At 45.1% G+C, this 24,311-nt stretch overlaps 1 protein-coding gene across 1 annotated transcript in view; it reads left to right on the forward strand.

The window, feature by feature from the left end:
* Window positions 1-2,362: 2,362 nt before the first annotated feature.
* Window positions 2,363-24,311, forward strand: part of LOC111158844 (CMT1A duplicated region transcript 4) — a 39,308-nt gene continuing 17,359 nt past the window's right edge. The window contains exon 1 of the mRNA XM_022521127.1: window positions 2,363-2,498. Within this exon, the coding sequence (XP_022376835.1) occupies window positions 2,471-2,498 (28 nt within the window). The 5' untranslated portion in view covers window positions 2,363-2,470. The remainder of the gene's footprint in view (window positions 2,499-24,311) is intronic.

The following is a 24,311-nucleotide window of genomic DNA, read 5'->3' on the forward strand; positions in this document are numbered from 1 at the left end:
CTACCCTTTCTGTGCCTCAGTCTCCTCCTCTATAAAATGGAGCACATACCTTATAAAGTTGTTGTTAGTTGCTGAGTTAGCCCTTGTAAAATGTTTATATCAGGGCCTGGCACACAATAAGTTTTTAATAAATTTTACTATTATTATAAATCCCCAATTTGGAAAGAGCTCATAACCCCAAGAGTGGCTTTCAGCCGGAGAGGGTGGGTAGGGGGTCATACTGGAATCGTGATATTTAATTTCTGGTATTTATTTATTTGAAACTTCAAATAACATGAAGGATTTCTCTTTTCATTTTTCAAAAGAAACATTAGATTAACAAAAGGTTGCCCTGCTACACAATAAGATTAGGCTCGCCTATCACTGTGTGCAATATTCAGCTCTTGCTCCATATGATAGAGAATAAATTCTATGTCAGATGTTTTCTGCATGTAAATGGAACTATTCTCCATACCAAACCTGGCTAATCCACTCGCGAAGAGGAAGCTGAGAGCAAAACTTTTACATTTGCATGGTCCTTGAACAGTTTATGAACATTTCCAAATCGATTCTTTAATTTAAGATAGAGCATCCTTGCAAAATGAAGAGCGCAGGTATTACTGCAATTTTCTTTTATAATGAAAAGATTGTGCCCTCTGAGAAGGAGAGGAACATTCCTAAGGCTCCTAGGTTAGTAGGAAGTACCTGGAACAGAAATACTTTCTCCCTGGGGCTTCCAGGGGACCAGTGGCCAGGGAAGAAATATGCTAGGAAGAGACCACTGTTGGACCGGGTCAGTAGGCAGAGACATGCCTTATAGAATTATTATAGGTACACACCATCCTATAATCTAGGGTGGGAAAGGAAATGGAAAGATATCAAGTTTTATCTCCTACAGAAAAGGCACCATCTTTTGGCATTTATCCATCTTAAAGGAATTTGGCAACAAAGTAGGAATTTATCAGCAGTCATTTCCCGAATGCTTTTTGTGTAGGACTTTGATGTATGCATGGGAGCTGTTGGAGGTTAAGAGAGCCACAGACCACTGCAGGGTTCCTAGAGAAGTAAAATGTAGAAATGATAGGTTTCCAAACTCTCTGTGATATCTTTGATGTTCACAATGAAAGTGCAATGCTTTTGATCTCCACATTATGGGTCATCAGGGGAAATGCAAATTCAAGCAATGAGATACCTATCACCGCAGACCTATTGGAAGGCCAAACCCTGGAAGATTGATGACACCAAATGTTGGTGAGAATATAGAGCAAGAGGAATGCTCATGCATTGCTGGTGGGAGTGCAAAATGGTACAGCCACTTTGGAAGACAGTTTGGTGGTTTCTTACAAAATGGAACACACTCTTACTATTTGACCCAGTAATTGTGTTCCTTGGTATTGATCCAGATGAACTGAAACCTGTGTCCACACAAAGAGCTGCACACAGATGTTTCTAGCAGCTTTATTTATTATTACCAAAACTTGGAAGCAACCAAGATGTCCTTCAGTAGATGAACAGATAAATTGTGGTGCATCCAGACAATGGAATATTATTAGCATTAAAAAGGAATGAGCTATCAAGCCGGGAAAAGACATGTAGGGACCATCAATGCGTATTAATTATGAGTGAAATAATCTGAAAAAGCTGCATGCTGTGTGATTCCAACTTTATGATATTATGGAAAAAGTAAAACTATGGAGACAATAAAAAAATAAGTGGTTGACAGGGGATGGGGAAAGGAGAGAACTCTGTGGAGCATAATGGATTTGTAAGGCAATGAAAACATTCTGGATAATATTATACTTGATCTTAGCCAAGAGGCTGAGAAGTGATCTGGATAATATTATAATGACAGAAATATGTCATACACTTGTCCAAACCCATAGAATATACAATACCAGGAGTGAACCCTAAGATAAATGATGGACTTTTGCTGCTGCTGATGTGTCAGTGCAGGCTCATCAATGCTAGCAAATGTACCACCCTGCTGGGGGGATGCAGATGTGGGGGCAGGCACTATATGGGAAATCTCTTTACCACCCTCTCAATTTTGTTTAAACTGGAAACTGCTCTTAAAAAAAGCCTTAATTAAAAGTAATGCTTTTCAATATTCTAAGAGTGTCGTGCAATATAACTGCACTATTTTAATTAAGTATGGGGTTTCTAAAAAATAATTGCTCAATAATGCAGAGCAGGAAGTGGGGCAGGCACATTGTCAACACTTTATGTCTTGGATAGAGCAGTAACTAAAACACAGTTGCTATCCTCAAGAAGCCGTTGAACCACTAGAGTATACAGAAGTGAAGAGCCAACAATATTACAATGAGATAAGTATGAATGGTACGTTAGTGGAGGTCCAAAGACAGAGTGGTGAGCTTTGCCTGGTGGAATCAGAGAAGGCCTCCCAGAGGTGAGATGCTAGCATGAGTTTGGAAACTTGGGTAGGACTTTGCAAAGTAGAGGAGGAGACAGCATTCCAGATGGAGGGAGCAGCATGCATGTCCCTGATGTAGCTGTAAATGGTGAGCATTGTGGATCATCACACTGATACCACCTACTTGGGTCATAGGGAAATTCTGTGATGCAGTTTTAGTTCCTATGGGGCAAGATTTTACTTTTACTTTCATGCCTCCAACCCTTTGTGAGGCACTTGAATCCTTCCTCCTCCTGCTTGGTTCTGGGGAGTGATGCATGAAATAGTAGATGTTCCGAGTTGATGGGTCAGTGAGGGTTCCCAGCAGAGGCCATCTCGATGCAGGTTCTCTTCCTCTTGGTGCTCTAGGACTCTTGATTCAAAGAATCTGTTCTTTCTCCTGCCTAGCTTCCCATTCCCTCTGCCAGCACCCTGGGTAACTCCCGAGTTTCTTCTGAGAATGAGAACTTATATTAACACTTGCCAGTGAAAAATGGAATTAAGTATGTGGACCTCTTGCAAAATAAATTACGTAAAGCGTTCCAAAGATAAAAGAAATTCGGATGGGCTTGCCTGCTATTCTGGATAACTATATTATAAGATTCTTTCTTGAGTTGAAAGCTGAAGGTTGACTAGGTGATATATGTCTTGGGCTCCAATTTGATAACGCGATCCAGAGCTGGGGGTTTTGATGCATATCTAAGGGAAGAAACCAGGCAGCCTGGACAACTGGGAATACCAGAACTGGTAAGAAAGTGCTGGAGGAACTGGTGGAAGAAGATTTGAGTCTATGTGGCTTGGTGTGTATTACTGCCTTTGCTGTTTGGCAAACAGCCATGATTTGTTGAGAGATCTGCTCTCTTGAGTTGCTGGCCTCAGAAGGGAGAACATGGAGGGAAAAAAAAAGAGGAAGCATATCTCAATCTATCTACGTACTTGTCTTCTGTCTATCTAGATCTCTCTCTAGTTGGCCAGCTGTCCGATCTATCATTATTGGTTATTTATTACGTGTATGGTTCATCTCTTCCTCTTCTCATCTAATCTTTGGGATATATTTGGAAAGATAATTCAGCAGGTTTCCTTTTAAGAAAAAACAGTTTTTACCCTATGACCCAGCAATTGCACTAAAAACTGGGTATTTACTGTCCTGCCTAAATACTGGATATTTACCCTAAAGATACAAATGTAGTGATCAGAAGGGGCACGTGCACCTGAAAGTTTATAGCAGCAATGTCCACAATAGCCAAACAATGGAAAGAACCTAGATGTCCATCAACAGATGAATGGATAAAGATGATGTGGTATATATATACAATGGAATACTATGCAGCCATCAAAATAAATGAAATCTTGCCATTTGCAACGACGTGGATGGAACTAGAGGGTATTATGCTGAGCGAAATAAGTCAGTCAGAGAAAGACAATTATCATATGATCTCCCTGATATGAGGAATTTGAGAGGCAGGGTGGGGGGTGTGGGGGGTAGGGAAGGAAAGAATGAAACAAGATAGGATCAGGAAGGAGACAAACCATAAGAGACTCTTAATCTCACAAAACAAACTGAGGGTTGCTGGGGGGAGGGGGGTAGGGAGAGGGTGGTTGGGTTATGGACAACGGGGAGGGTATGTGCTATGGTGAGTGACGTGAAGTGTGTAAGCCTGATGATTCACAGACCTGTACCCCTGGGGCTAATAATACATTATATATTAATAAAAATAATTAATAAAAAATAAAAAGAAAAAACAGTTTTATTGAGCTGTAACTCACATTCTATACAATTCACCAACCTAAATTGTACAACTCGATGGTTGTTTTGTGTATTAACAGAACTGTGAACACATCCCCACAGCTTTAGGGAATTGTCATCACCCCAACGAGAAGCTCAATACCCTTTAGCTGTCACCTCCTCGATTGTCCCATTCTCCCCCACCCCCCTGCTCCGTCCTTGGCAACTACTACTCCACGTTCTGTCTCTGTGGATTTGCCTATTCTGGACATTCATATGAGATAGTGTCTTTTGTGACGGGCTTCTTTCACTTAGCCTAATATTGTCAAGGTTTATCCATGATAGTAGCTATTTTTCTTAAGAAGCCCTTATGAGTCAGGTGAGACATAATAAAACGTTCTCCCTGTTGTTGGGTTTATGGATGTAGGGAAGCAAACTCTGCATGCCCTATTGCCCAATGAAGTATTATTGAATTAATTTTGTCTTATTTAAGCTAAGGTGTTAGCACTGAATCTCCCACTAGGATTGGGACATGAGTCCCGTCTTCCAAAATGAAGTACCGGTAAAGAAGGTACGTTCTGGAGCCAAATTGCCTGGATTCAAATTCTAGCTCTGCCCACCCACCTCATTGCTACTTGTGTGATCTTGAGCAGGTCACAACCTTCCTGAGACTCAGTTTCCTCCTCTGAAAAATGGGGATTAAAAATTGTACCTAATTTCTAGGGTGGCTATGAGGACCAAGTGAGATAATCGATGTGAAGCTCTTGGCATATTTTGCCTGGCTTCTGATATGCCCTCAAGAAAGGCTGACAACCATTGTCATTAATTTTTCAATGAGCGACAGCCCGTTAGGCACATGACAACTATACTGCAATATAAGTTCATCGAAAGACCTATGATCAAAGAGCCCTGGGGCACAGTGAAGGGCCAATTTTGTACAAGGTGGGGACCAGAGGGAGGGGAGGATTTTTTTTTTCAGGACTGCAGCCAAGGTCCAGACTTCCTGTTGTATTTTAAAGATTTTCAAATTCAATGGCTTTTGAGCAGGCATTCACCCCTACCACTCCTTAATGAAGTAGGCTCATTTGTTTGGTATATTTATGTTCCTAGCCTGCTCTTCGAGGCCATAGAGTTCTGTGTCCCAGCGTGGAAGATGACCTTTGACCCGAAACTTAAAGGCTGGCTCTGAATTAGCTAGAGAGGAAGCAGAAGGGGGCAGGATGAGGGGGTGGGTATTTCTTACGGACCTACTTGAAAGTATGCAATCCTACCATATGATTAGTGACACTCTTTTCCATACATCCTTTTAGTTTTAGTTTAGTTTTTCTATAATGAACAATTCATGCATGCACGTGATACAACAAACTACAGAATGAAAAGCACATCTCCCGTCTTTGGCCTGTGGTCTTCCTTTCCTTCCTTGGTTGCTGTTGGAATTTTAGAATTTTGCAGCTCTCCAGAGGCCAATCACCGATACATGTCCAAATGTCTAAACATGCATCTATCCCCTCTCATCCCTTTGGTTTTTTTCTTCCCCACAAGAGCAGCACTTTGAAAATATTTTTAAAATAAAAAGTGAAGAAAACCCACAAAAAATGAAAACAGAGCCCAGAACCCTGTGGTTTTGTTTTTTGTTTTCACTTTTATTACAGAATTTTCTCCAGGGTACACATGAACAGAGACACAAGTACAATGAACCCTCTCATACCCATTGACCAGCTTCTGCAGTTACCTACTTTTGCCCATATTTTTCATGTATAACATGCTTCCTTTGATTTTGCTTGCTTTCCCTTGGGGTTATAGTATATTAAAGACCTTTGCATTTTTACCCAAGTATTTATTGTGATCATTGTATATAGAGATTTGCCTTGTTCACTTAAATAGAGCCATAAAATTTCCATTACACAGATATTCCATATTTTAATCAGCCCACCTCCCCCTCTTTGAGCAACATTGAGTTCTTTTGCAGGCTCTTGATATCATAAACAATGTCACCAGATGCATTTAGTTTAGGCCATTGTGTTATTATTTGACCTTTGACCATTCTCCTGCCTAGGAAATAGAATTATATTGTAGAATTAGTATTCCCCATCAAGAGTTGCAAGTTCTGTACATAGTTCAGTAGAAAAGACATTGCATTGCATTTTGCCACCCCACTCTCTTGATGTGAGTTTTATCAGCTAGGATTAAGTTCAACTGGGAGTGGCAGGAAATCCTAAACAGTGGCTTAAGCCACATAGAAGTTCATTATAGAAGTTCATTTCTGTCTCATGTGAAAACCTTGATGTACTGGGTCCAGAGTGGGAGGGGCCCTCCACAGTGTCAAGAACTTGAGCTCTTTAACTCGTTGTTCTGCTGTAAGTGGCTTCCATTCCCAAAGTCATCGTATGATACAAAATGGCTGCTCTAGCTCCAGCTATCATGTCTGTATTCCTGGCAGCAAGAAAGACGAAAGGAAAGGACAAAGGTACACTCCTTATTTAGGGACCTTTCCTGAAAGTTGCACATACCACCTTCACTTACATTTCATGGGCCAGAACTTAGTCTCATGGCCATCTAGTCGGTAAATACAGTCTTTATTTGGGGGTGGATGAGAATTCAACTACAAATCAGATATAAGCATTGCACAGCTAGTGTGTGAACAAGGTGCTGTGGGAGCTATCAATATGTCCAAAGGGAGATCAGGAAAGGCGTCCTAGAGATGATACTGGAGCTTGCCTAAGACAGGCAAAGTTTGCTTTTTATGAGATTAAATAAAAATAAGCTGGGAATTAATGAGAAATTCAACTTAAAAAAATTGAAGTTGTTTCCAAACCTTTCTCATTTTCTAAGAAATTCCACCTTCAGTCCTCAGCAAGAGTTACTAGCCCAATTCAGGAATTGTTTGTTGAGTGGATGAATGAACGAATCAAGGGAAAGTGCTGTTGGGAATGGACTCCCGAGGCTGAGACTAGGTGTAGTTACTGTGGGAGACTTTATTTTCTGAAGATAGCCATGACAATCACATGCTCTTCTGCAGTTTGTCCTTGTCATTGCTCCAGAAGGTGTGATCTATTGCACCACCCTTGCGAATCTGGGCAAATGATGTGATTCCTCTGTCCAACAGAACAGGGCAGAGGTGATGCTGTGCTAGTTCTAGGGAAGTCCTTAACTGGCCTTGTGGTTTCTATCTCCTGCCTCTTGTGACTACCATGCTGGAGAGGAGCCCAAGCCACGTGGACAAGTCTAGAGAATGAGACACCATGGGGAGAGAGAAGGGAAGGGAGAGATTAGGGAGCATCAAGATGCCAGACAAATTATAAAGAAGTCATCTTGGAAATAGACCTTCTAGTTCTGCTGCCCTGGCTGATGCCATGTGGATTGGAGAACTGTTCAGCTGAGCCCTTCTTGAATTCTGGACCCACAAGTGTTTAAGTGAAATAAATGTAGCTTGTAGTGCAACCATGGATCTCTGGAAATCTGCCTTGAGACACAATGTTATGGTGTATGTTGGGTTGTTCCTGGCAGGGTCCTGCAGGAAGGGCCTATGGAGAACATCTGGGGAGGGCTTCAGATGTGGCCAAACATAGCTATGAGAGTGAGTTTCATGTGGCATCCAACAACCTTCTGCACCAAAAGGAAGAGGACTCCTTACAGAAATTGTCTTACATTTAAGATGCACCCAGAACAGCCTGTCATAAAAATAGGAAGGGAGCTATCAAGCACATCTAGGCTCATGTCAAAAGGACTCAGGAACCAGCTTGAAAAGGTTCTGGCTGGCTAGAAAAGGGACAGTTTGAGGATTTGTAAGAATAAGGACTGCAATGGATTGAAACACTTCAAGTGTAAGTTCATCACAAAACCCAAAAACTTCAGTCACTTTTGGGGCATGCAAATATCCAGTTTATTATTTTGAAGACTGATAAATAAGAGAAAAGAAATCCATGACTTATTTGTTCCACTTTTCCCATGTACTGAGCCTCAGTGTAAGCAGTGTTGATGAGAAATGTCTTCTTATAGATTTAGTCTGCATAAAAAACAGAGAAGGAATGGTAAAATTAAGATAACATCAATTTGAAACTCCTGATGAAATAACTTTTCTTATCAGCAATCATTAGCAGCTGCTAAATTCACAAAAACAGAGACAACTTGGCATTATGTCACTCCTATTTGCCATATTGTCTATGGAAAAGTGAAACTGGACCCAGTCCAGGCTTTAGATCTTATGGCCAACTCATAGGGGACAGAGGAACCAGTTAAAGGACACCATAGAGATGTCATCTGCATACTCTAGACTGTAGGAAACTCATTCTTTAGCAAATAAGGACACAATAGGAGAGAGGGAAGGGGAACCTGTGCAATAAAAGGGATATCAGCTGATTGAAATGCAATTGTGATTCCACAACCCCTCATGGCCATTATGCCATTCAGGACATGCTTTAAGCTTTAGCACTGTTGCCAAGTACCAGTTCTTTCTTAACATGCTATCTCTGTTCTTGAGAGAACTAGATTGTTCCAGGCCATGTCACAGGCCAGAGGCTAGGCAGTGGATTGCCTGGTTTGATTTGTCCACTTTTGGCTTATTCAACTTGAGAAACAGGTCTGTAGGGGACCTTACTAGGAGAGGTTGATGTGTGCTGCTGTTTAACACTCTGAATGCAAGCTGGGGACCCACAGGGAGAACTGATAAACTTCTGACCCAAAGTACTGTTTTCTCCGAGATTTTCTTTTCAGTTTTCACAGAAAATCCAAGTGTGTGGGCTAAAGAGATACATCTGAGTCCACTTAGTTAGTGATTTGGGGAGTAGTGAGGGGAAAGAGGAAGAGAATGTAAGAGCATGTAGGAGAGGTGGGAGCTGGGGGTCTGAGCAAGCCCACTATGGTTCTGAGTGGGTTCTTACATTGAGCTGATGCAGAGAGCTAGTTGGTTTCCCCTTCTGTATTTTTTTTTTTTTTAAGAGAGAGCGAGAGAGCATGAGTGAGGGCAGGGGGAGGGGCAGAGGGAGAGGGAGAGAATCCCAAGTTGAGGATAGGCATGTTCTCGCTGCACTGAGTATGCAGTCCAATGTGGGACTCAATCGCAAAACCCTGAGATCATGACCTGCGACAAAACCGAGAGTCAGATGCTGAACTGACTGAGCCACCTGGGCGCCTCTATTTTCCCCTTCTTAATGGCATATACTGTGGAGTTGGCACATCTGATTCTTCTATTGAGGAACTGTGTATCTATGGGCTGCTCACTTGACTTCTCTGTGCCTCAGTTTCTTCATTTGTGAAATGGGGATTAAAAGAGTAGAACCTATGTGTTAAGTCCATGTTGAAGATTTTGAACCCTGGATCAGTTAATGCATGAAAAATTGAGAATAGTACTTGGCACAGGGTGCATGCACAGGTGACTGAGAGCTAGCTCTTAGGCCCCCTGTGTACCTTAACTCATTCTGCACTGAATGAAGGGAAGGAACCATACTCAGCATCTGCCTGTTGGGAGGTGACAAGGAGGGCCAGTGACCAGGCTGGCGAGGTACACTGAGGGACTTTGGCAGCCTATGAGTATCTCCAGACTGGTGAGCACCAGGGCTTACATTGCACACTTGCTTGGCTTGTCCCTCTCACAGCCAATAGAAGCCAGTGGGTGAGCCCAGATGCACATCGTGCTGACTCGTGGGGAATTTGCTGCCCACAGAGGAGGGGAAAAATGCACCTCCCTAAAGCCAACAAAGGCCAGGCCAGCCCTGTGGGAGGAAAATAACTCAGGCTATAGATTTTCTTTCCAAGACTTGGAGTTTCGCCATGAACAACATAGACACGGATGTGATTAGCATCATGGCCTCTTGAAGCACCATCTGTGTGCTGTCAGGTGGCAGGACTGATGTCACTTCTCAATGTCACTCTGGTTCTTTAACTGATTTGTTCAGGGACTGGCTCCCAGCTGGGTCCCAGCTCCTGTTACCTGCAGTACTAGACCTATAAGTACCTCAAACAACTCCTTCAAGCTGCCTAAGACTTTAATAGTTTCATCTTTGGAGGTTCTTGTGAAACCATGGGATATGGTAGGTCACCTGCCATCCCCACCCCCCAACTCTAAACTAGCCCTGCCCTTGATCTTTGGATGCAATGATGTCCAAGTCTTCCCTAGATTTGCCAGGAGAGAGAATGAAACGTTCTTAGACCTCATTTCCTTTCTTGCTCATGCATGCCCTCCAAACAGCCAGGCCAGGGATTCTGCATCCTTATTTGGAGTATCCTCCATGATGTCTGAGGAGAGGTTGGAGCTGTTGTCCCACTGGCGTGGGAGTTACGGGGTGGGAATGGGCGCAAAGACCTGATGTCAGGACAGAGCAAGGTGACAAGGGTCTGAGTGGGGGTTTGGGTCATGGGCAGTCAGGAAGGGTAGGCTTATGTAATGGGCAGGGAGAAAACATGTTGGAGGTATTACCAGAAGGGCCAGATAGCTCTGTAACAGACAAGTCCAGCCTGGCTCTGGAGCTCCATCCCAAGTTGATATGTGCAATGACACCTCCATGTTTCCCAGCCAGCTCTGTGCCTGTCCTCCTTGAATCTCGGAGGAAATTTCAGAGTTGGGGTCACAGGTGGGGTTAGAAACTGCATACCCCATTGCAAATATGGACAGGTCACTGGAGTGGAGGGGAGGGGGCTGTTTCCAAACAGCTTCCTGGTGACAGCAATTCTCTCTCCTGTTCATCCAAAGAGCATTTTGTTTCAGAGGAATGTAAGGAGCTTGCTGGAAAGGTAAATTCTTGGGCTCCACCCTTCAGGTACTGAATCAGAAACTCCAGGCTGGGACCGATAATCCGTGTCTTCATAAGCTCTCTAGATGATTCTGGCACCAAGGAACTTGACCACCAGTCTCATCCATCTCTGTACCTGGCCAGGTATTGTGCAGAATATGTGTGTGTTAAAATGAAGAAAATCCATGTCTCATTGGCTCTCCAGCAATCAGAGACCCCAAATGAGAGATCATGCCCGGCACATAGTAGGCATTTCACTAAGGGGGACAGGAAAGATTGTTCAGGCACCAGGGTTTGAGGACTGTGTGGCTCACCGAGGAGGAAGAGAACAAGACAGAAGATTCATGGGTGGGGAGCATGGTGACTGCTGATGTCACAATGCCCCTGTTTACCCTGACGTCAGGACCACCTGAGAGGGTGGCAGAGAGAGGATGGCTGGCTGCAGTGAGAAGACCAACAGGGAGGTGGGATCGAGGACTAGACTATTTGCAGACAAAATATAAGCACCAGGCAGGAGAACCATCAGGGAACTGGAGGAAGCATGGGGAATCACCGAGACCTCTCAGGTAGGCGTCTGGGTAGAGCAGCAGGTGTCTCTGATGGGGACAGTCCAGGGTGACAGTGAAAAGGCACACACCCAGCTACCAACGGGAAGGCAGGTCCTTCACGGGAGCCTTCGGTTTGTTTGAGGATTCCGAGGATGTCAGGCAGTCTTTTTCCTGAGTGGCTGCCACTTCTGGTCGCACACCCCCCAGGACTCTGTCACACATACTGATGTCCAAACTCCACCACCCAGATCCTGATTAACTTTGTTTGCTGAGGGCTCCTGCGTGGGTACGTTTAAAAGAGCCTGTCAGGTGATTCTACTCCGTCGTCAGGGTGACAATTCTGCTTAAACAGGAAAACAACACACACACACACACACACACCACACAATACACCCATGTTTTCTCCTGGGCAGTGGGCGGCAAGGGATCACGTGTCACATCTCCAGAGATGCCTGGCCTCTGGACAGAGCTCAGCACCAAGAGAATACTAAGCTAGGACTGGTAAATGCCTTCACTGTTAAGAACCTATAGGAACCTATACGGAAAAAGATCAACAGCCTTCTTAAAAAAAAATAATGAATATTCAAGTGGCTTATTTAAAAATAAGAACAGGGTATAAAAGGTGACATTAAATAAAAATAACACTCAGGGGGTACCTGGGTGGCTCAGTCATTGAGCATCTACCTTCTGCTCAGGTCATGATCCCGGGGTCCTGGGATCGAGCCCTGCATCAGGCTCCCTGCTCAGCGGGGAGCCTGCTTCTCCCTCTTTCTCTGCCCCTCTCATGTGCTCTCTCACTCTCTCACTCAAATAAATCTTAAAAAACAAATAACACTCAGTAAACCTTAGGATCAATGCAGGTACTGCAGTGTAGACAGGGTAGCAAGAACAGGTGCCTCTTCGGGGGCCCTGTGGTGGTGTTTCTGGTGGCCACAGCCACAGAGACCACTCTATGTTGGCCGCTGGGGTTTTGAACCTGCTTGAACTACACTGAGTCAGTATGAGAGCTGCAGAGAGGCAAGACTACGGGAAGCCAGAGTTCTTGGGTTCAATTCAGACTTTGGAGCACTTCTTCCCTCCACTTTAGTGGACATTATTTCAGGGATGTCTTCCAAGGGCTTGCAGCTGGGACTCGTGCAGGGCACACGGTAGCTTCCTCCCCAGGCTGTGCAGTGTTCCAGCCCTGCAAAGCCCTCGTCTGCTCTGGATGTAGGATTCTAGCAGCTTTTATTTTTTTTTAGAAACTAGATTTTCTTTTTTTTTTAATATATATTTTTAAATTTTATTTATTTATTTGACAGACAGAGATCACAAGTAGGCAGAGAAGCAGGCAGAGAGAGAGGAGGAAGCAGGCTCCCTGCTGAGCAGAGAGCCCGATGTGGGGCTTGATCCCCGGACTCTGGGATCATGACCTGAGCTGAAGGCAGAGGCTTTAACCCACTGAGCCACCCAGGTGCCCTGGATTCTAGCAGCTTTGCTTTGTTCTCTTGAGTCCGCAGGCTGAGCCACGACTGGCCCTGGGCTTCCCTCCTCATTCCCTCTAGTCAGACTGAGAGCCACTTGGGTGCCATATTGGAACCGGTTTGCCAGTGTGTGTGTGCATCTGTGTGTGTGTCTCTGTGTGCCTATATGACTGTATGTTGGTGTGTGTGTGTGTGTAAGTGATGTGTGTGTCTGTGTGTCTCAGTATGTGTGTAAGCATGTGTTTGTGTGTTTGTGTCCCTGTGTGTGTCTGTATATGTGTGCCTCTGTGTGCATGTGTGTATTTGTGTGTATGTATGTGTGTGCCTGTATGTATGTCTCTGTGTGTGTATGTGTATGCTTGCATGTGTACACGTGTGTGTGTCTTTGTAAATGCCTGCCCGACCCCCACTTTTTGGAGTCCCCGATCGCTGTGACTCACAAGTCACCCCACTAGCTCCTTCCTGACCAGTGGCTGTCATGGAGCTGTGAGGATGGACCTTGGGGAGTGAGGAAAGAGCAGCAGCTGGTATGGGCCATTCCCTGGGGGATTTTGACTGAGAAAAGGAGAAAAATAGAAGTCAGGGAAACTTGGGGTCAAGAGAGGAATTTTCTAGAGGCGGGGACTTGTGGTGTTGTTTGAATGCAGAAGGGGAGGAGCAGAGGAGAGGGACACTTGGAAAAAGCTGGTGGGGAGGCAGAGCAGGGAGCGAGGCTGGATGGGAGAGGCTGAGGAGGATGGGACCAGAGGCAGGAGGAGAGACGGATGTCCGCACCCACTGCTCTGCTCCCAGGACTTGTTACCATGCTCGGAGATGGCAGGGTGCTGTCACTGCCAGGAATGAGTTCCGACCTGCAAAGGAGTGGACAAAGCAAGCTTTGAAAAGGCAGCAAATGCCCAATGTGGTTGACATTTTGCTCATGTACACGTGCAAGCTCTTTTCCTCATCTCATTCCTGCCAGGGCCAACCATCTCCAACTCTGTGCCCCTTCCCATTCCTTTACCCTTCCCAATCTCACCCCCATGCTCATTCTTATCTCTGTCTCCAACTCTATGCCTATCCCTATCCCTTCATGCTTCCCAAGCCCATCTCCATGCTCACTCCCATCTCCATCCCTAACCCCAAACCCATGTCCATCCCTACCCCATCCTTATGTCTATGCAATTCCCACTTTGCCAGAGAAATAGGAGGGCAAAAGAGGTCAGTAACCAGCCCAAATTTATACTGCTGAGTAGCCAGGTCCAGCACTAGAACCTAACACCACCTGACACCGATGGTTCAAGCTCTGAACTCCCATGCCATACTCCCACATGACTTTGGGTCCCTGGTCCCTGGACCCTATATGATGTCCAATCCTATTGCCTGCTCGACCTCCTAACATCACTTTTCTGGCTCCTGAAGTGGTCCTTTGCTGTTCAAACTTCAGCCAGTCTGTGCATCTCAGCTCAGACTTCTCTACCAGCTACTGACCCCTGGCTGGCCCCTAGCCCTGTTTCTTCCCCAGGACCTCATGGGACTTCCCCAGTCCTAGTTTCCCCCAGGCCACCATATCGCTGATGACAGGACAGATAGGCAGGTAGGACAGGCTCTGAGGAGGGTGTCTAGGAGGAGGTATTTTAAGTTGGGATGGACCACCTTCATGTCCATGGCCTACAGCAAATGGTGGGGACTCCACTGCAGAGAGAGAAGACGGGGCTCCACAGGGGGCAGGGCTTGAGGAATCCACCATCCAAGTGACAATGAGGGCCAGATGCCCAGTTGGGGCCAGATGCCAGGAATGTGCAGCAGGTCAGGCCTGCTCCCTGCGAAATACTCGGCCTACTTTGATTTTCAATTTTCATTGTTTATCTCTAAAATAAATATTTATTTTACCTTTATATTTTTTAAGGTTTTTAGGAACACGGGAAAGAATGATTTTGTTTTTGGTTTTAGATGGTTACTTTTGGTCTTAAGGAGACAGGGCCAATTTGCTAATTATAGCCTTGAAGTCACTGGCTGATGGCCAGGCCTTCTTTGATCGGTGCAAGCCACCTGCGCTGCTTTTCCAGGCCTTGTGCTCTTTTGCTAATGGGTTCTCTGGCCAAATGATCCATTATTTTACTCGTAGTCAGGAAGACCCAATCCTCCCCCACCCTCTGCCCACTTGTTTCTGCATTACACCAGATCTTCTGTATCCTCTCCTATCCCCATCTTCCAGTATAAGTCTCCCCACTGATGCCGAAGAGAATCGTTCACAGGTGTGCACACACAGCCCCCCATACCCACCCCCACCTCACCCCTCCTTTTAGCAACTTTTGCCCCATTTCTACCTGTCCCTTCCACTCCCTTCTCCTGCTATCCTTATATCTTAATTATTAAGAAAATTTGAAATATACATCAAGTGCCCAAAGACATCCAGCCTACCTCTTTGTGACTTTCCGGAAGTGGACACCTGGTATCAACACCCTTGTCAGGAGGTAGGATGCTGCCAGGCCCCAGGACCTCCCCACCCCCTTCCCCTAGCCCATCCACTCCTGTTACTTATCTCTTCTCTAATCCTCAGAGGTAACTATTATCCTGAATTTGTGCTCACCACACCCGTCCTTTACACTGAGTAAATGTACTTCTAGACACTGCATTTTGCTAGACTTCTTTCGTTCAGTATTATGTTTGTGAGATTCATTCAGGATGAATGCACTCAGGAGTCCGCTGTTTCTTTCTGGTGCTACCTGCCATTGCAGTCAATGGATATACCACTTTTTAAAATCCTTTTTATTCTAGGTGGCTATTTGGGTTCTTTTCAATTTTTGGATATCACAAGCATCACAGTTAGAAACATTTTCAAGGGGCGCCTGGGTGGCTCAGTGGATTAAAGCCTCTGCCTTCGGCTCAGGTCGTGATCCCCAGGGTCCTGGGATCGAGCCCCGCATCGGGCTCTCTGCTCAGTGGGGAGTCTGCTTCCTCTGCTCTCTCTCTGCCTGCCTCTCTGTCTACTTGTGATCTCTGTCTGTCAAATAAATAAATAAAATCTTTAAAAAAAAATAGGAAACATTTTCGACCATGCATTTTCCTGTTATGCATTTCTGATCCTGGGCGTGCAATTGTTAAGTCTAAGAGTGATCCTATGTCTGTCTTTAGCAGATGATGTCAAATTATGCTCAGTTTACATTCCGCCTGGCAGCGTTACGGGTGGTCTCATTACTCTCCTCTTTTTCCACTTGGCATTGTCCGTTTAAAAAATTGTAGACATTCTTGGGCATATAGTGGTATCTCTCTGAGGTTTTAATACACATTCCCCGTGGGATGAGTACCTTCTCATTTGTTTATGGTGCCATTTTCATATTGTCTTTTGCGATGAAATTATTCAAGTTTCTCTGCTAATTTTCTCACTTTTTTCCCCCCGTCTTTTTCTTATTGATTAGTAGGGTTTAAAATTTATTTTTATATTTATCTTTTTAAGATTTTATTTTTAAGTAATCTCTCCACCCGCTGTGGTGCTCAAACTCACAACCCCGAGACCAAGAGTCGCATGCCCCACTGACTGAGCCAGCCAGGTGCCCCTAAACATTTAAAAAAATATATATTCTAAATACAAGCCCGTTTTGGTTATATGGAAGACCACAATCTTCTCAGACAGAAGCTTGTCTTTTCATTCTCTTCATGGCGTCTTCCAGTTGAACAGAAATTCTTAACTCTAAGAACTCTTTTTCTACCTTGAGGGCATGAAGATATTTTCCTCTGTTTTCTTCTAGAAGCTTCACTGTTCTAGTTCTAACAAGTACAACCCACCTGGACTTGAGTTTTTGGGTATTACGAGAAGGTAATTATTTTTCCAGATGGACATCAAGTGATCTAGCACCATTTAATGAAAATACCGTCCTTCACTCGCTGCTGCAGAGAGCCGTTGGGTAGGTCTTATCTGAGCTTTCTTTCTTTCTTTTTTTTTTTTTTTAAGATTTTATTTATTTATTTGACAGACAGAGATCACAAGTAGGCAGAGAGGCAGGCAGAGAGAGAGAGAGGAAGGGAAGCAGGCTCCCCGCTAGGCAGAGAGCCCGATGATGCCGGGCTCAATCCCAGGATCCTGGGATCATGACCTGAGCCAAAGGCAGAGGCTTTAACCCACTGAGCCACCCAGGCGCCCCTTGTCTGAGCTTTCTATTCCAAGCAATTGTCTATTGATCCCACGCTGCACCTTGTAGACAATGCCCTTCTACAGTGTCTTAATTATTCGGGCTTTTGAAATCCAGCATAACACGTTCCTCAAGTTTATTAGTCTTCAAGATTACCATCTCTATTCTTAGCTCCTTTTATATTTAAATAAACTTTAGAAATCAGCTTGTCAGTTTCTATGAACACTCCTGTTGGGATTCTCTTTGACATCACATTAGATCTATGGCCTGATTTTAGGAGAATTGGCATTCTTGACAATGAACAAATCCTTTGATTTATAGGGATGTTTAAACATGTCTTTTCAGTTTTCCATAAAGAGGACTTACACATCTTTTGTTAGATTTAGTCCTAATTTTGAGGCCTTCAAAACAATTGTACACAGTATCTTTCTAGACATTTTATTTTATGTTTATGGCAGATGTTTAGAAATGCAAATGATTTTGATACACTCTCTTTGTATCCAAAAACCTCACTAAACTCACTCATGCTAACCATTTATTTGTAGATTTGTTTGGGTTTCTAGATAGACAATCATGGCATACTAGTTGGGAACACTAGTTTTAGAATCCGACTGACTTGGTTTTGAATTCTTTTTTTTTTTTAAATTAACTAATTTATTTAAAGTAGGCTCTATATCCAATGCTGGGCTTGAACCCACGACCCTGAGTTCAAGAGTCTAATGCTTTACCAACTCAGCCAGCCAGGCGCTCCATTGGTTTTAAATTCTAACTTCATTATGTCCTCGATGTAGGACTTTGAGAAAATGGCTTGATTTTTCTGAGGCTGTTTCTCTGTACAAAGTGGTGATACTTTCTCGTAGGTTTACCATAAGGAATAAGTGAAATGAAGGATAATATATCACCCTGAGGCAGTGCTAGCCTACATGAGTCTCCATTTCTGATTTGTCATTACTTTCCTTATCCTCAATTTCCTCTTTCCCATTTAATTCCATAGCTCTCCAAATTCTGGCTTTTACCCTGTCATTTTACAGAGTTGCTCTCATAGGTGTGTTCCTAGTGCCGACTTTAATGGACGGTCCCATTGCCGATGCCAGTTTCAAGTCCCAGAGATCACCTGTACGTCGGGCTAACTGGCCATACATTTGGGATTTCCTACAACTCCTTCATCGGGTTGGATACTTTGCCAGGATGATTCATGAAACTCAAGAAAATGCTTTACTTATGTTTCCCTTCTTAAATAGGATGTAGTCAGGAACAGCCACATGGAAGAGATGGAGTGGGAGTGGCACAGAGCTTCCACGCTTTTTCCAGGTCCCCCACCTTCCCAGAAAGTTGATGTATTCACAATCCTGGAAGCTCCCTGAACCCCATCACTTAGGGAGTTTCATAGAGATTTCATTTCATAGCCACGATTGGTTACGTCAATTGCCATTGATGATTGAACTCAATGGCCAGCCCTTCTCCCATTCATGGAGGTTGGGGTGGAGCTGAAAGTTCTAACCATCTAATTACCTGCTTGGTCTTTCTGGCCATCAGCCACCATCCTGAAGCTATCTAAAGCTCCCCCCTGAGCCATCTCATGAGCACACAAGAGACAATAATTTCCAAAGGTTTTAGGAGTTTTGAGCCAGGAGTAAGGGACAGAGACCAATTAAAAAAAAATTATACCATAGTCTCCTTATAGATACCTTCTCTTGGCTTTTTGAGTCTACTCCCTTGGTTCTTCTTCCTCCTCTCTGGGTCTCTTCCCAGTGTTCTCATGGGCTCTTCTTTCTTCCCATTCCTTAAATATTGATTTTTTTCCCCCCATGGTTCAGTTCTCATTCCTGTTCTCCATTCAATCTTTGACCTCATCTTTTTACCAAATCTGTATGTGCAGGGGGGACCATTGCAGGTGGAGAGAATGGCTGCAATTTGGTGAGTTCAAGGACAGAGAGAAGGGCAATGTGATTGGAGTGGGAAGGGAGAGAGAGAGAGAGAGGCAGCTTTCATAGGAGTTTGGATTTCATTCCAGGGTTATGTGGAAACCCTCCAGAAAGGATGTGAATGTGGGTGCATGTTTAGAAAGACCACTCTGGATGTTGTGTGTATAAAATAAATAGTATGGCATTAGGAATAGAAGCAGGGAGTCCAGTTTGGAGGCTGTGTGAGTGTATTGGTGGTTATGGAGGCAGCACTGCAAATATTTAATCACGTGGATCCTGGTGCCCACGTCCAAATCCTGGATCCTCCACAAGAGGTACGGCTTTGAGCAAGTCACTGAGTCTCTCTGTGCTGCCATTTTATCCTCTGTAAGAGGCCATAATAGTAACACTTAACTCCTAGTTTTGAAGGCTCAATGAGTTAATATATGTAAAACATGGAACCATGCTATGAGTTATTATTATTATTATTATTAGTCATCATGATAACATGGAGACAAAACAATGGATTCAGGATATTTCTACAGGTTGAATTGACATGACTTGATGATACATTGGATCTTAAGGATGAAGGGGAGAGGAAAAAGACTCCCTAGTTTTTTTGGCAAAAGGTTTGTTTGGAGTGCTGTTTAGTAAAATGGGGAAGACCAGGGGAGGAGCAGGTCTTGGTGTGTGTGTGTGTGTATGTGTGTATGTTCAACCTCAGTGTTGAACAGGGTAGTTCTGACCCATCCATAAAACATCCAAGAATTGATGTCTGACAGGGTGTTTGATATATGAACCTGGAGTTGAGTGTTCATAGAGGCTCTGAGAAGAGCTCAGGGAAGCCTGGAGACACACGTGTGGGAGTTGTGGCACAGCGATGGTGTTAGACTAGGAGGGTGTGCAGATAGATGGAGAGAAGGGCACCCAGGACAGAGCATGGGGCTCTCTCGCATTAAAGCTAGAGCAGAGAAGCAGGATCTGGCAAGGATCCTTGGAACAGTGGGCTGTGAGGTGGCAAAACTAGGAGAGAGAAGAAGTCTGAGAGCGGCCATTGGGATACATTGCTGCCAACAAGTCAGACAAGCTTGTACTAAATGCCAAGTAGATAATTGAGTCTGGCAACATGGAAGCGATTTGCTGAATGGACAAACAAAATTTAACTTCATCAGTTGGCCAGTTTATTTAAAAATCAACTCAGTTAGGAAGTCTGGTTGTATCCCCTCCTTGATGGCCAACAAGGATTAACAGAGGGGGGAATTCCAAAGACAAAAGAGCAGACAGCCTTCCACAAAGCAGGGTCGTTGTTGCCTTGTAAAAGATCCCACCTGCTTCATCGCTCATGAATAGAGAAGCGGCTCTCACCTCTCCTTCAAAATAAAATTTTAGGAACCCACCAGGGACCCAACTGACGTGAAAAAGTGTTTCTGAAACTGGAATCAAAAATTTCCAGGGACACCACAGTTTGGCACAACTCTTCTGAATCTAGGAGCATGTTAAGACACTATGTCTAAGCCTTTCCCAAAGCAGACCATTAACCTTTTAATCTTTTCCCTATTATCCAGTAAAATGTTGGCTGTCAGATCAGTGATTCTCATACCTCGGTGCCCATCAGCATTGGCTGAGGTCTCATTAGGGCGCAGGTGGCTGGACATCATGCCACAGTTTCTGATGCAGTTGACTGGGGTAGGGCCAGAGAAATTGCATTGCTGACAAGCTCCCAGGTGATACCGCCACCACCACAGCTGCTCTGGTCCCAGGAGCACCCTTCCCAACCCCTGGTCTGGTTTATATGCTCCCTGGCTTATATGGGGTCCCTCTTGTTCACCCGGTTCAGTAGGAGGAGCTCAATCCGTATTAAGTGAGGGGATTAAATACCCTTTCTGTGGATCCCTTGGAGTTGAGGAGCAGGGTGAGTGTCGTGGTCAGGGTCAAGGACACAAGCTGTCATGTGATTTGCTGTTCCCCTAAATTCCCCAGCAGTCCCGCCATGATGTCTCTTCTCAGACCTTCCGGGGGCAAAGTTGCCATCTAGGGCTTTCTGCGTTGTTCTCCTTGAACTGTTCCTAACTTGCAGTTTCTGTCCTACACATTGTCAGAAAAGTTTTGGCAACTTGTTTCAAAACTGGATCTACGTGGGTGGAGTTTAGACAGAATTTGAGGCAAAGGGACACAGTGACACAAGTGATTTAACGTGTAACGTCTTTCTTGGATCCATTATGCAGCCCCTGGGTGAAGCCAGTCCTTCCTCTCCACTCTCCAGAGCCAGAGGAGATGGGGTGGGGACTTGGCACAGGGCTTTGGGGAGATGGAATTAGTTAAGTCTCAGTCCAAGTGGGGTGAACACTGGTGGCCACATCCCATGGAGCACACACGTCTTCTGGTTAGTGGCGCTGCACCCACGCCGGGCAACAGAGCCTTCTTTCTTCCTTGAGGAAAAGTGCCCCTTTCACAGCCCGCCAGAGGCAAAGGAAATGGAAAATCCCGGAGCATCCCAAGCCCCTCTTGTTTCCAAGGGCGCTTTGCCTCCTGAGCCTCTCCCAAGTTCAGGGACAGGACAGGGCCTTTGCAAGCAGGCTGGGTCCGACAGGGAAGCAGTGAGTTCTGTAGCTGGAGGTGGTGGGCGGCACTGCCCCTGTTTGCCCCAGAGGGGAGAGGCCCCGCGTGCTGGCCTCCCAGCCTTGACCACGTCTCAATCAGAACAGAGCTCCGGAGCCCCTCCAGGTCCTCCTGGGCCGTAGCCCCAAACAGAGAAGCATAGCGATGGCTTTTCTGAGAAGCTGCTGATCTCAACCCAGTCTCTACATTCCTGGATGATGAGGGAGGGATTCCAGTGTTTGCTTTGAACAATGTTTTCCTGTGTCTGAACCGACTGGGTGCTAAATCCTTCCAGATTTCTGGCTCCATGTTGCAACTCCAACGGGACAGAAACAGGTTTACGGCGGTTGGCAGGGGAGCAAAAGCAGGGTCCGTCTGGGCACCTTATGCGTCTAGAATTTCCACTCGGTGGATGGAAAGACTGTCAGCGCCAGGTCTGTGGGCTTTGCGCCTGGAGGGGTTTGTTGTGGTCCCAACTCAGAGCCCTGGGCTTGTGCCTTTCACATTTCCCACCCTAGAGGGCAAAAGTTAGCTTTTCTTTCTCAAAACACAGCAGGGAGTGAGAACAAGCTGAGTTTTGAAGGTCAGGCCTTGCAGTGTTTTCTCTGTTAGTATAAACCCAGAAGTTGTGCGCATAAGGAATTCATTTGGTGGGATATTGGGAAACCGGAGTGCATTCCAGTTCCTGGGGCCTGCGGTATGAGGCTTCAGAGATACGCAGGAGGACATAGCTGGACGGGAGACGGGAGACCCAAATCCTTAATTTTACACAAGGAAACTGAGGCAGAGAGACGCCTAGAGACATGAGGGCTAGAAAGTTGGACTGGAAGGAACTGTCCCCAACAGAGCTGAATGGATCTCTCAGAACCGCAGGGGTTGGGGATTGTGGCAACTTGTAACTACTGGTATTACTTATTGCTTAGGAAGATGACCACAGGACCGCATGGGAACGTGGGAGACATTCTTCATTAAGTGTTGATAAGTCAATAGTTTTAAAGATAGAGCACTTCAGGAAACTAACTGGATCCATTTCAGGATAAAGGTGTTCTTCATTTCCACCAGCCACAATAAACAATGTTTTCATTCTTGTGTTCTGAGCTGATGAGCAATGCAGGGGGAACCCTCATGGGATCCCACAAGGACTTGATCTCTGTAGAGTTCTTGGTGAAGCTTCAGCCTCTGGGCAGGTGCCTTTCAGCCTGTTGAACCGGAACAGCTCAAATCCAAGTAGGGTGTGAGGCAGACGGTGACCTTGAAATTCACATTATTTTAGACCTTGTGCTTTTGGACCCAGGAAATATGGGTCCTGGATATTTTGTGTGTGTGTGCATGTGCATACGCGTGTGTGTACATGTGTGTGCCTGTGCATGCACAAGCAGGAAAGAAAGATTGGTAGCAATCCTCCTGTCTTTAGGACAGAGGAGAAGCCCAAAGAGTATGTGTTGGGGTTGGATAAAATCGTTCCATGATAGAACCTGACATTTTGATCTGGCTGCTCTCACAAAGCCATTTTTATGCCAAAGACCCTTTTACCTGGTCTTAAAAAGAACGCTCTACAATTTCAACTTCCTATATGTCTCAAGTACTATGCAAGGCAAGTGCCCCACTACCATCTCTGAGCCCCCCTTCACACCTTGCTCCATGCCTTACTCCATCCCTGACCCTCTGGCCACATCAGTATGTCTGCTGTGTCATAAGTGGCCTGGTCAAAATTGGCTTTTACAGGATGGCTTTATTTCTGTGGTACTTTATAACTATATATTCTTACTTAGATAAATTGCCTCCTTCCAGTAGAAATTGCCTAGTTCCCTAGAGAAGGGAGTGGGATGATGTAGTCATATCACTCCCACTGCTGGCAGGGTAGGAAGCTCTCTTCCCTCTTAGTTTCAAGGGCTCCGTCTGGTAGGGGCCTTGTATCTCTTGCTGTGCAACAAATTACCCCAAATCACCCCAAGGCTCAGTTGTAACAAACATCTATTATCTCGCAATTTCTGCTGGTCAAGAATCTGAGTGTAATGTAACTGTGTCACGGTCTCTCCATGAGGGTGCAGTCATGGCTTTGGTGGGGCTGTGGTCCCATCTGAAAGCTTAACTGGGGGAGGATCTGCTTCCAATCTCTCTCTCTCACATGGTTATTGGCTGTTGGCCACGAGGCTTCTCCATGGGGCAGCTCATAATGTGGCAGCTGGCTTCTCTCAAAATGAAGAGAGAGAGCATGTTCGAGATAGAAGCCATGGTTTTTTGTAAGTTAACCTCTGAAGTGACATTCCGCCATTTTTCCATATTCTATTTGTTGGAAGGGAGACTCTAGATGTAGCCCATACTCAAGGAGAGGGGATTTCATTAGGATGTGAATACCAGGAGGGGCTCATTGGGGGCCATCTTGGAGGCTGCCTACCACAGGCCTTTGGGTCCAGTTGCTGCTGAGTCTGTTCAGCCTGTGGGCCTTGTCACCCCACTAGTTCTGATAAGTCAGTGGCTGTGAGGGGTGAGGGGCAAGGAGCTTTGTGTTCATTCTTACTGCTCCTGAGAGGTCAGTACCCTCTCGTAATAGCCTTATTGAAGACTTCTCAGGGGCAAATGATTCTAAACTCCTAAACCAGATACACTTAAACTCCACTCTTCCATTTGATCCCACCTTCTCTCCAAGGAAAGCAGACAAGTCCAAGATAGCCCTCTCTCTGTGGTCTTGGTCGCTTATGAACAGAGCTCCACAACCCAGCAGCTTTCTCTGGAGTACATCTAGTGCTCACCTTGGATGCCAGTGGTACTCGGTATTCTTGTTACCAAAATGAGCCCTGGTCATAAACCAGAGAATGAAATTTATACCATTAGTTCAGGGT

Source organism: Enhydra lutris, unplaced genomic scaffold (genome assembly GCF_002288905.1).
Source record: "Enhydra lutris kenyoni isolate GAN:26980312 unplaced genomic scaffold, ASM228890v2 scaffoldscaffold63, whole genome shotgun sequence".
NCBI classification, from domain to species: domain Eukaryota; kingdom Metazoa; phylum Chordata; class Mammalia; order Carnivora; family Mustelidae; genus Enhydra; species Enhydra lutris.